Source organism: Asterias amurensis, chromosome 9, assembly GCF_032118995.1.
Source record: "Asterias amurensis chromosome 9, ASM3211899v1".
Classification (NCBI taxonomy): Eukaryota; Metazoa; Echinodermata; class Asteroidea; order Forcipulatida; family Asteriidae; genus Asterias; species Asterias amurensis.
Window position 1 is genome coordinate 14131683 of NC_092656.1, and position 13652 is coordinate 14145334.

The 13652-nt window shown below is 36.5% G+C and overlaps 1 protein-coding gene across 4 annotated transcripts in view; it reads left to right on the forward strand.

Annotated features, from left to right (window-relative positions):
• LOC139941601 (uncharacterized) overlaps nt 1-12989 on the forward strand; it is a 92465-nt gene extending 79476 nt beyond the window's left edge. For all 4 annotated transcript variants that reach the window (XM_071938171.1, XM_071938173.1, XM_071938174.1 and 1 more), the window contains 5 exons: nt 3556-3666; nt 4642-4741; nt 6230-6340; nt 7127-7223; nt 8046-12989. In XM_071938171.1, coding sequence (XP_071794272.1) covers nt 3556-3666; nt 4642-4741; nt 6230-6340; nt 7127-7223; nt 8046-8141 — 515 coding nt within the window. In that variant the 3' untranslated portion in view covers nt 8142-12989. The remainder of the gene's footprint in view (nt 1-3555; nt 3667-4641; nt 4742-6229; nt 6341-7126; nt 7224-8045) is intronic.
• The last annotated feature ends 663 nt before the right edge of the window (nt 12990-13652 follow it).

The window sequence follows — 13652 nt, forward strand, 5'->3', positions numbered from 1 at the left end:
ACAAATTTTGTAAAGGACAAATATTGTAAAGGACAAATTTTGTAAAGGACAAATTTCAGAATCAACGAACAAAAGTTTTTACGAACTGACCATAAATGAACATAGAGGGCGCGGATGATGGCGAGTCGCGAATTTTTCTGTGTTAGTGGTTTTTTTATAGGCCAAGATTTTCCCATTGGCTTCAAAAAGCGAATTTTTCTCGCCGGGCCAGTGTTCCCTTATTATTAAAGCTATTATTTGCTCTATGGTCTCAGATGCTGGCCATGCTATTGCAAGACGACTTAAAACTAAAAAGTTAAAAACTATTTGGTGTACGTGTATAAACCATATTGAGCATTGTCATAAGCAGCTGAAAGCTGGCCTACTCCGACTGGTGGCTTACGATCAGGGATAACATGAAAATAAAATAAAGTCAGTGATACAATTTGCTCTGAACACCAAATGAAGAGAAATTGTGGACTTATGGCTGGTGCCCGACTAAATTTGTTTGCAGTATTTTGCTAACAAATGAAGGTGATGGGCCCTAGCCTGTTATAATTCACAGTAAAAGATTGTTTAATCTTGGGGGAAGGGAATCTTGAGGGATTCAAATGTGTCCATAGACCTTTTTGAGATCGTTTTTTGAAACGTAAGTGATGTGGCAAATCTTTAAACGTGAGCCCATCGACTCTGATTGAACGCGTACCTTTTGATATTGTTTCGTAACTTGGAACCTAAATGTGTCTTGGAATGTAAAGCGTAGCTGCGTGCTTGGAACCTAACCATATCTTTTGGAACGTAAGCATATCTTGGAACTTAAGTGAGCTGTCTTGGAAAGTAAACGTAGCTGCATATGGAACGTAAGCGTAGCAATTGACTCGGGCTATGTACACCGTTTTCATATAGAGCGTAACTTGAAGGAAAGTAAGCGTATCTTGAAACCTAAGCGTATCTTTAGCTGCGTAGCTTGGAACAACCATTGTTATAAGGTTGGAGACTTTTTGTTAAGTTGAAACACATGAGCAACTGTAGATCTGGGCCCAATTTCATGGCTCTGCTTACCGCCAAATTCAGTCTGCACTTACGATCTCGATTCCCCGCTTACTTGCAAGCTCCGAATTTCTGCGCTAGCCTTGTAAGCATAGAATGCCTAATAATGTGGAGTACGCATGCGTAGAAGCCAAAATTAGGTGCTAACCCGTGAAATAGGCTTGCCGTAAGCACAGAATTCCCTGCTTCCGCAAGCGCCGATTCTGTGCTCACAGTTATAAGCAGAGCCATGAAATTGGGTCCTGGTTGTGTGACATACAATGGGCTTACTCAAGCATAATATTAAAAGCATGAGTGTAGACTTGTACAAGTCCTTCGTAAGTATTATCACAACACCATAGGAACGTAGTCGTAACCATATTTTTTGGAACAACTCATGGGAAATTGCGGATTTTGATTGCTTAGTCGAATCGCGCCTTCTGCTTTTCAACCCACTTGGTTTATAGTGCGACTAAAGCTACGTACTATGAAAGTGTCGCGATCAAATTCCCCTTGGTTAACCATGGAGGATATAAATCTTTCGAACTTTTCAGCACGAGTTTTACTTTATTGCACCTTCCATAGACCCTATATGCTCAACGTGAAGTGCACACGAGCACAAACCAAAAGCCCCGCTAACCTGTGAAAATGCTTGACAAAAGCAAATAATTTCATATTTTCCAAAGCGTTCATTCTTTGCTCACGGTGAGCAGCTGCTAACGCGTAGAGTACGAATGCGCACGTGCCGAAATTCCCCACTATCTTGTTAACATGCTTGAATGACATAAGCGCAGAACAGACCCTTCCCATGAAATATGTAAATTTCTAGTGCGTGCGCTCTAACGTTTTGATTGGCAAAATGAGGGAACATCTTGCTGTTTTGTACACGGCTAATGGGTGCGTGATGGAGACGCGATTGCGCGTCTGCTTACATTGCACAACTCTACGGCGTTTGCCAACCAACAGGGTCTGTACGCATGCGTGAATGTAACTAGCATATTTCATGGGAAGGGTCCATTTCCTGCTTCCACAAGCGTTGATACGCACAGTAAACAGAGCCATGAAATAGGGGGCTCCATTGCAGGCTGGGCTGTGTGTACTTTGAAAAAAAACATTCCTGGGGACATCGAATTTACAAGAGCTTTTCTTTCTTGCAGGTAGCACACACATGATCAGCCATGAAAGCACAGGTTGTTATCAATGATCGTACGATCTTTGGTTTTTATTGCACCACCATACATGGACTGTACATGAACATGTACATCTACCCATGTAAAATAAAAGTATTTATTTTATTTTAATTATGGCTCCATGAAATCACATGTTTCAACCCATAGAGCTATTCTAATAACATGATAATAGCTTTAGTAGGGAACACTGGCCTGGCGAGAAGTGATATACGATGAATGATGCTGTCTTGCAGCCATTGGGAAAATCTTGGACGAAGTCTTGAACTTAAAAACCATTGGGAAAAGAAATTCGCGACTCGCCATTTTGTGCGCCCTCTATGTTCATTTATGGTCAGTTCGTAAAAACTTTTGTTCGTTGATTCTGAAATTTGTCCTTTACAAAATTTGTCCTTTACAAGATTTGTCCTTTACAAAATTTGTCCTTTACACAATTTGTCTTTAGTTTGACGCCTTCAATGTTTGTTTCGGTTTTTTTACGTTGGTGGTTTTTATGGGTAAGAATTAAAAAAATATATTGAGTATAATTTTATTTAAGGATAATTTTTGTATTTTTTATTTAAAAACATTTCTTGTAATTATTTTTCAGGGCAAACAATTATTATAATTAACCTTTTTTTTAATTTAGTGAATTTTTTTTGTTATTATTTTTTTGAATGTTTTATTTTTCTTGTTAACTTAAAATTAATTCGTGTAATTATTTTTAAGGGACCAACATTTCTTTTTATTAATGATTTTTTTAATTTAGTGTCATTTTTTTCTAAGGGATTAGTTTTTGGATAGTTTTCTTTAATTGTTAATTTAAAAACATTTCGTGTATTTATTTTTAAAGGGACAAACATGTTTTTATTTTAACCTTTTTTTATATTTAATATTTTTTCTAATGGATTAATATTTTTTCATTTTATTTCCAGTTTTGACTTATTGCTCATCTTTTCCCCTTAATCTAAATTAACAATATAATGCTGTTTTTTATTTTATTTTTATTGTATTCATCTTAAACTTTTGGTGCTCTGTATTTACGATCAACACATAAATTTCGGTTTTTTTTATTATTGGTATCATTGTTTATCTTTAATTAATTGTAATTGTTCTTTAAATTTCGTGTTTTATGTTAGTTTTCAAAAATATAGTTAGTTTTTATTTTATTTAGCTTTTGGCCCTTTTGGCCGCCCATAGAGACACACCAAGCGAGAAGACTGGTATTTGACAATTACCAATGGTGTCTAGTGTCTTTAAAATACAGAGCCTTCCAAGAAGTGTTTTTGAGTGAGCACTAATGCTGTTATCTACAAGTTAAAGGTCCCAGTCCAGGCTGAATTTTAATTTCATTGTTATCTTATTTGATTATACTCCATAGAAGACAATACGAGTAACCTTCAATCCATCCACTCCCCACCAGGGTCATCTTCAGTAATGGACTCTTCTAGCCAAATGTCTATCCATGACATATGCAACCACTTATATGAATGTAAGTAACAACATCTGCAAATATAATATAGAAAGGTTTGCGGTAACGCCATGTAATGACTATCTCTAATGAGTTGGCACATGGTTGGGGTGGTTCTGAAAAGAACCATTGGTTTCAACTCTTGACCTTTCAATCCATTGGTTTCAACTCTTGACCTTTCTATATCGTATTTCCACCATGCAAACTTTCAAATCCTACTTAACTGCAAATATAAGACACCAGGTGGTAGCAGACATATTGTTCACACAACTCTCTAGAATAATTATTTAGTTAAATGGAAAAGTTTGCTGTGACTTGATTTTAATACTATTTTGAATGATTAATGTTGCAAATCCTCATCTGAAATTTAAAAAACACTTGTTTTTGACCCATTTTGTTTGTTTGTTGAGAAATCAGTACAAACTTCACTATTTCTGCTTTCTTCTCACTTCTTAATTGTAAGGAATAACATTCCAGATACATGTACATGCATTGTGTCTGATGCCTCTACCCACAGCTCCAAGGTAGAAAGAGTTGTGACTGCATTATTGATTTCATTATAACATGTATAATGGCTTGCTAAACAATTTTTACCTCCCCCCATTCCTCCTTAGTTCACCAGATCAGTGAAGAATCTGGGTACGTGTTCCAAACCCCCCCCCCCTTCCAACAAATCTAAACATTGTAATATTTGCTTTTTTGATATTACTGGCTGCCTAGTTCCTTGGGAAAAATCAAATACTTGCGATCTTGGCTGTGCTCCGTGGTCATAAAGGGTTGATGTTGCTGCCAGCCAAAGGCGCCCTTGTATGCCTGCTTCTCAAACACGTTGTAGCCGCGTCCTTCGCAATTCAGCTCTTAGCTGCGACTAAGGATGATTAGCCCCCCAAATTATTATTATTATTATTATTATAGTATGCAATCAGGAGACACACATGTATAAGAGCTTATGAATCAGCTGTTGATTGATATTTTGAGTTGTGTTCTTAATCCTAGTGGTGTTTGCAATGAGTGTATTCAAGTCTCTGGAAAGGCTTCTGAAGATCATCAAAGCCATGACTCCAGCTCAGTTTTTTCTCCTTCTAACTGCTTGCTTGTAAGTAGAAACATCTCATGCTCTAACATTACCTTCAAATGAATGGGAGACTTAGAAACGCTACACGGACATGTAGGTGGCAGCAGACTTGCCAGGAAAATTTCCATTGTTTACGTAGTTCTGATCATGGGCACACATTACCGAGAACAATGGATTTTACCTGGTAAGTCTGCTGCCACACAGCGTCCCAAAAGTCTCCCATTGTATAAATTATGGAATAAATTAATTGAGCTTCCTAGCTGAAAATGTTGCTTATTACAAACTGATTTGCTGTTTAAAGAGCAGGAACTAACATACAAATATTGAATGGCAATGAGGTAACCAGTGTACGTATAGTCCCCCGAGGGACTTTGAGTGACCAGAGGTCTCTCTTCTGATCACTCCCATGCCCAAGGGGGGGAATAGACATGCACTTGTTTGAACGTATTATGCCAGTCAATATGTGTTTTATAACACACCTCGGTCGTAAATGTGAACAAAAGTTTGGAAAAGAGGGAAGTTTTTTAGCTGCTGTTCATGGTTCAAGTCAAGAGAGGGCGCTGTAACAGTCACTATTTTAAAAGACTAATGCCCGATTGGGCACTTTTCCCACAAAACATGCGTGCACGCGATCACTAGACTATATTAGTTCACCCATGGAGGAAGGAAGAGAAGGAGCTCGAACGTAGGGACTTCAAAAGCCTAACCCGTGCCACCGCGGTCGTTTAACGACACCTTGTAACACCCACATACCTTTACAAACAATGGGCGACCTGGCGTATGTGAGTTGGCGCGTGCGCACTTGGTTCTTCACTCAACTAAGTTGTCATATGTCGTATGGATATAATAAAGAAAAAACAACTTTTTTGAGACCCGATAACATTTGTGTACACTTTCGCCCACCAAATCGAAAAACACAATTGAATACCAACCACCCTCGTGTGCTACATGTAATACCCAAGCTTTGAACCCAAACTAGTGACCGGAGAGTCACAAAAAATGTAAAAATATGCTATGATATTTCCATGTAAACACCACAAACGGTAATTGAAAACGTGTGTATTCACAATTCTTGTCTCCAATGATTCAACTTTACACGGGCAACGGTGCGGACTGGCGGTCCACACCTTCTGTACAAAGAGATCTAATCGCGCTCACTAATCGGCCGTCCAGCTGGAGGTCTCCTATCTTTTTCCACTGGTCAGACAGGGGCATTGTCAGGGTATTCTTTTGTTACTCTGCGGTTTTGCGGGTCGTTCGAACTCCTTCTCTTCCTTCCTCCATGGTTCACCCCATGTGACCGTGTTTCAGCCAACCAGAATACAGAACAAGCAAGAGGTGTGTTCTAATACTAAATGTACATTTAGTAAGAGTTTAAAAAGAGCCTTTCACAAAGATTCAAACTGATAAAATCATACATTTTTGTGAAACAATTTTTGTTTAAATGACTACAAAGCTACCAGTTTGTTCATTTTCTAACAGCCATTTTGTTATCATTTGTTGTCCTAGAATTGTTTGTTTGACTATTTCTGCAATGATTCTCACGTACCGTATCGCCAGACTGCAGCCTCAGCTTGAGAACAAGCATCCCTCTCTGCAGTACACACAGACACTCAGCGAGTAAGTAAACATTAACATACTCCACAACTGATAGATGGACACATGAAGTTGCAATATTGCCCAATGTCCCTAACACGTAACAAGGAGACTTGTGGGCTTTAAAGAGCCAATCTCATAAAGAAGGAGAAACTGAAAAGCGAAGACAGACTGATCAAATAGTGTTCAAGGAAGAATTATAATCTTTGAACATTAAGGTAATAATGGAAGAACTGTTATCATCAATCATAGACAAAGTACTAGTTACTGTACAGTATGTGTGATCATACAGTGTACATGTTTTATACTAAAAAATCTTAATTGGTAATTTAATCAATAGTAAGAATAGAAATATGAATTGTTTTTTATGTAGACATTTTCACACCTGAAGGGCTTCTTAAAGCGCTTCCAACATTATTACCCCTGGTCTCTGGGCCATTTGATTCATTCCTAAAGCCATCTCACCCCCTGGGAAATATACAGCCTGTGCAATGTGCTTTTAAGCCAAATAAGTCAATCACAAAAACCATCTCTTCCCTCACAGGTACCCATTTACATGTACCCCTGGGTGGGGAGAAGCATGCGGCTTTGTGTAACTGTCACATGTTATGTAATTGATGTCATGTTTTGCTTTATGTATGTAACTACGATGTCACAAGTTTATATAACTGTCACAACAGGCTTAATGTAACTGATGTCGTGTTTGCTTGTTTTAACTGACGTCACAAGTGGCTTGATGTGATGTGATGTAGTTGATGTCACATATTTTGTTTGTGACTGATGTCTCATGTGGGTTTATTTCTTGTTTAGGTGGAGTAGTTTATGGTGGGCTCAACAAGCTGCTCATAGTCAACAGATTTCACAAATGTGGACCTCAATCGCGGATAATCTCAGGATGCTTGCAAAGGTCAGCATAAATATCATGTCTGTTACTTTAAGAAAATAGTCACAAACAGTAGATGTAATTTGATCGCATGGTGGAGTATCAAAACTTATCTCACAAAGAGATTAACAAGGCAGGAACTAAGGAGGACCAGAGCTAAAATCCACATGTACTCTGAAAGTAGACAAATAGCCAAACTAATTAAGAACAATTTCTTTTTATGAACAGGTCAAGGCGAGTTGTTATTAGAACTTAATTGTATTCTGTGAAAAAGGATAATATCACATGATGTTACTGCAAGCCAAAATCTGTAGGAACATTCTGCTCTCTGATAAAACATGAAATAAATTAAAGGAACACGTTGCCTTGGATTGGTCGAGTTGGTCTTTGAAAAGCGTTTGTAACCGTTTGTTATAAAATGCATATGATTAGAAAGATATTTTAAAAGAATATTAGAATATAATGACCCACACAAGTATCACTCGAAATTGCGTGGTTTTCCCTTACCTCTTCGCCAAACACGGTCGGCATTGACCGTTTTAGTTCGCAAAGTAAAAGGAAAACCACGCAATTTAGAGGCAAATATGTGTGGATCATTGTATCATTGAAAACATCTTTCCAACCATATGCACTTTATAACAAACGGTTACAAACGCTTTTTATTGATCAACTCGTCTGATCCAAGGCAACGTGTTCCTTTAATAAACCACGCGGGACCTTCCTCACTATAACAGCCAACTGAATCAAACATGCTGTTGGATTTTGAATGGCTATGGTGCTTAATTGCTGCTTCTTGCCTATGGTAGAACAAATCTGAGATTTTGTGATGTTTCATTTTTCCTTCAGGTACATCAGTCTCTACAGATACTGCAAGGGGAAATACAACCATCGCTAAATCATCATAATACAGCTTCTGAGACAGATGATCAATGTGTCAGGTAATTAGTTTAGAACTCATCCAGAAGATGTACCTGAACATTCCACAATGAGCTCCACCGCCCTCTATCAGCAATAGGTGATTGTCAGACCATTGTAGTTCATAGGATTGAAAAAGTTGCTTAATGAGAACAATAAGCTTGAAACAAGGTTGCCAGTTACATCAGGTCAAATTTGAGCTGTAGAGGTTATGAAATAACAAAAAAATCAGGTGTAAACAAATCTTGGATCACAAGACAAATACATATGGAAAGGTTGGCGGTAACACCATGATCTGACTATCTCTAAAGAGAACCTTTGATTCCAACTCACGGTCGTGAGTTGAAACCACAATTAAAAGTTTCAAATTTACTTAATACACTTTAGAGACAGGGATTCCTAACAAACAAGATCAATGCCCAGTAAAAGCTGTTAACAAACTGTTAAAGCATTTTGATTTAGGGGTTGAACAAAAAACAATTGACTAGAGCGGGATTTGAACCTAGTCCTCTGGGTGAGCGTACCGACACTCTACCAACTGGATGAGCTGTTATCTTTGGTTGGGTTTGCCAATCCGAAGCAATACAACAGTTAACCTGCCATCACTGTAAAACTGACACCAGATCAAATACAGTACAAAGGAGTTTGGCTGGTAAAACATGTACATGTAATGTATTTCTGCAAGCAGCAGTTCTCAGTGTTGCAATTAAGTGCTTATTATTTTTCAACTCAGAAACCGTATTCAATGACGACCAAAATCTGATTTCTAGGGAATCATAGGGGACCAACATTTTTATGGCCCCAATGTGTTGTGTAAGGGCAGTTAAAAGTTATTTTCTTTTCAATCAACAGTAAAAAGATCCATCCACTGATGGAATTAGAAATGATGTAAATAATCATAATGTCATGGTCCATGCCAAGACCAGGCACTTCTTACCAAAACTCAAAACTGGGTTTGTTTCCACGTTTTCCAATGCCATCATGTCATATCCAATGCTCCACCAAGTTCAATATGTTATAGCTAAAAACAACCAGAGTTTAATTATTATTATTATTATTTTTATTATTATTATTATTATTATTATTTATTTGGCAATTCACATAAAAATACAAAATACAAATAATTTATACGTTAAGGATAAAACACTTAAAAACATTAAATATATAAATATAAACATCTGGATTGGAAAACAGTAAAAAGGGGGATACATCAAGATATAAAAAAGCAGGACAGGCAGTAAAAGAGAAGACAAAGTACTACACGACTGAGGACAACAGAAAGACAACAACAATCCAATTTAGTGCTGGTCATAAACTCAATAAGGTAAATTGATAACAAAATGAATGGTCCTGTTAACCACTTCAAATCAATTCTAGTATCGGGTAAACAACAAATTAATAGACATTTTTAACATTCCAGTTATTTAGTATTTATTCCAGAAATGAGTATGTGCTGAACACTAATCCACTGCTGGAGTGTGGCATTGTGCTGGTACCAGCATTGGTTGCCATTGCTGGGATGTCAGTTGGCTCATGTTCTTATGTGCTTTTTATAGTAAGGTATGCCAGCACAAAGTTTGTCAAAGAAGCCTGTGGTTAATAAATCATTTTAACAACCGAACACAATGTATGAAAAAGTGTCCATCGCAGCTGCTCTATACAAACATGTATAGCCATCACATACTAATTGCATAAATTAATTGTTAAACACTACCTCCAATCGATTTTTGAAGTGGAATTGTATTAATTTTAAGTTGAATTAAAAAATGCACTGCCACATGTATAGTCAAAAATTATTTATAAACTTTTAATTGTAATTTTAATAACAGTAATAATAATAAGAAGAAGAATAAGAATAATAATAATAATAACACGGAAAAGTTTGCAGTAACACCACGTAATGAATAGCTGTCTATGAGTTTGGGTGGTTCTGAAAAGAACCGTTGGTTTCAACTCTTTTTTTTAGAGCTATCCCAACTCATTGAGCGATGTTCATTACATGGTGTTACCCCCAAGCTGATCCATATCATATTCCCACCATGCAAAGTTTCAAATCATAATAATAATAACAGTAATAATAAAAAAAAAATTATTTTATAAACGAAGGCGTCTCAAAGCTCTTCCAATATCATTCCTCTTTTCACTGAGTCATTAAATATTCGTTTCTATGAACCATCTCAACCTGTGCAACAGTATGTGCTGGTAAACTCAATCAATCACAAGAACGACCTCTGCCCTCACAGGTACCCATTATCTCATTTATCCTTGGCTTCATTGTGTAAGAAACATGTAACACAATGATTGACTTGTTGTGTGTGTGTGTGGTTGTAAGAATTTTATTATTAACAATTTCGACCAAAAGAAGATACGTAACTTCTATTGTAATGTTTAACTCACCCTGCAATTTTTGAAGACGTTTTCCCCTTTTAAATCGGGCCGTGATAGTATCAATGTCAGAATTACTTTGTACCATGTTAGGCTTGGACATTCAATGATTCTTTGGGTGATCTTGTGATCCTCCTTAATACTATTTTCTCTATTGTTGAGAGGAGATTTTTTATGTTGTGGAATCATAAAAGTAAATTTGGTTTCATTTAAAAAGTTGTTAACATACGCAATTACCTTCAGTACTTGACCCATCATGTTGGATGTTTATTTATAAATATTTATTTATTATGTTTAGTGTTTCTCTTCCCACTGTAATTAATATGGAGAATTGTATTTTTACAAACCAATCTTAAATAAATATATAAGTTTAGATGCAGCTTGATTTCATGATAGAAGTGTATTTGTAAAGAAATCTTATATCCACCCACACGTTTTCGTTTCATTTGGTTGTAAGGTTTTTCTGCATGTACAGGGAGTTGTTGTGAATGTGAAATAAGCTAGCTCAGGTGGATAAATGCCTTGCCATGGTAATTACTATGAGGGAGTCAATGGTATTGGGTACAAGGTTTGTTATGTGTGTCTTTCATAAAGGTTTGTGGTATAACAGGTTCTCTTAAAGGGCACTCTTTGGTGTATGGTTTCATGTAGTCATTACAGAGTAATCGGAGGTATAACACAGTAGTAGTAAAACATGCACACAGAGGTAATACAAAGATTCTGAAGGAGCAAATAGAAATCTGCATTAATTATGTTGCACTGACTTTCTGATTTATCATGTTTGTGGTTAAAACTTGAGTTAAAACAGAGCATGTTTTGCAGCGGTCATGACTTTGTGTGTATAACTGATAAGACGAACAAAACAAAACTATTTCGTTTTAATTGATTGATTTCCTTCCGTTTAGAAATATTTATTATTTCAATCAAAATTCTGAAGTTGTTTTATATAACCATGAAAAACAGGATTACAAATTTATGGCATGACTTTTAATGTATACTGATAATGTGTTTTAGTGGTAACGTTATTCAAATTTTTAACTCAAAATTCACTGTGTGTACATTTAAATTCAAAATTTTACTGATATTTTAAGGAAATATGTTTGTATGTATATTTATGGCTAAACGTTTTCTATTGTCTGATTTTATATAAAGTTACTGTGTTCTAGATTTGGTGTATTTTATGTGAAACTTCAGGGATATATTTTAGCTTTGTTCCCCTATGTGTAAAGGGCGAGTACATCAAAAATTAATGTTTGTATAAAATCCTAATTGAATGAAGTGTTTACATTGGTAACAGTCTTAAAAGCAGTTGTTTTTACTTTGGAGGAATTAGATCCATTTTAACCATGAAATAATAAAATGTGTTAACCATGAAATAATAAAATGTGTACTAAAGTTAGAATATATTTTTGCCACTTTAGCTCTTAGCGATATAATTAAATATGTGTGGCCTTGGCCTTTATGATGCGTAGTGTAGTGCATGCATTTTAAACAGTTTTTAGTGGGTTTGTCTGAGACAGTTTTAAATGGGATTAAATGGTATCAGATTTGTTGTTACAATTTAAACAATTTCCTTCATTTCGTCAATGTAAAAAAAATTGCACATTTTGTAAAACTTTATGTTTTCAATGAATTACTGAGTTGGGTACGTGATAATGCTAAGCTAGTGGTATCTTCTAAGGTTTAGCAAATTGTGAAGGAGTAATGTGATGTGACTACCTCATTCGTTTTGCTAAACGCTAGATAGTGTCGGCCATAGTTTGCTGTTGTTGAAATTAACATTGCTTTAAAACAGAAAACACTTATAAACAAAGTTCAGAATCTTGGTTATTTAGGTATACCCCAAATAATGGCTTTTTACATTACTTGCATGTCATTTTGACCATGACCGTGGCTTACCATAGCTGTATGGATAAACTCAGTTGGTGTCCGGTTGTAATTTTGTTTTTGACTGGATCGATCTTCAGATCAGTAGGAGACTCCTACTATTTGTTGGTATCGCAGTATGAGCCAAGGATGTGTAAAACTAACACCTTTTGGTTTTCTCACATTCAAATGTATGTAACTTTAAACCTGTAACCTTTAACCGAGTTGGAAAACCGACCAGAAAAAGATGTGCCATCATTTGGCTCACTCACGCTTTTTTGTAAATCAAAAGTCGTTTGCCATTTTAAACTTGCCGCTCGTGACCGCCATACCGGCTTCTCTCGCTCTATCTGATGTTGCAGTCGTGGCTGATTGGCTGATGCGTGATGGGGCGTGGCTTTGAATCGTAGGTTTATTAAAGTTTGGACCGCACCCTGAAATTTGTGTTACGGCATTTCTAAAAAATAAGATTTTGCTTAGGCCTACTCGAAATAATTAGACAGTTTGAATTATCTATTTATGTATTATTAATAATTGCTGACGTGTACATATATTTACCCAGCATTGTTCTATCTTGCTATAAAAAGCAACTCATAATGATGATAATAAGACTAAATCAATGGAATCACGAATTGGATTGTGTTGTTTTTGTTTTTTGTAGGTTTTAAGGTTAGATTTTTTATGAACTCGTTACGTTTAATGCTGTTCTGGCATGAAAACCACGGGCCAAACTCGGTTCAAATGTCCATTGACATAACCCTCCCCCCCCCCCCCCCGCTTCTCCTAAAGTGAGGTCGACTAGAGGTTGTCTTTTTAAGTGTGAGACTTTGCCTGTTGAATTGAATAGGGAATTGATAAGGGGCCTCATATACCTTCAAACCCCATGGCCAGCAGAACATAACGAATAGTGAGCAACAACATTGTCTTTGCCTTCTCCTTTTGTAACAATATAAAGCCTCCTTGGTGTTTTCTCAACGTCTCACTGTAGTATTAATTGCTTAATCTTCCCCTTTCCGTCTTTGATTGTATCTTTGACGTGTCCAACCTGAGGTTAATACAGCCCCTTCCCCAAACCCCTCTTCTTCATTATCCCTTGCCGTTTCTATGTGCTCTATGCACTCTAAAAAATAAAGAGTTTGAATCCAACACTTGGAATAGCTTGGAGAGTGACAACACTTTGAAAGTGTTGAATCCAACGTTTGTTTGTTAAAACTAGCATTTTTAAGTTTTGATCCCACGCAAAAAGAGTTAAAGGAACACGTTGCCTTGGATCGGACGAGTTGGTCT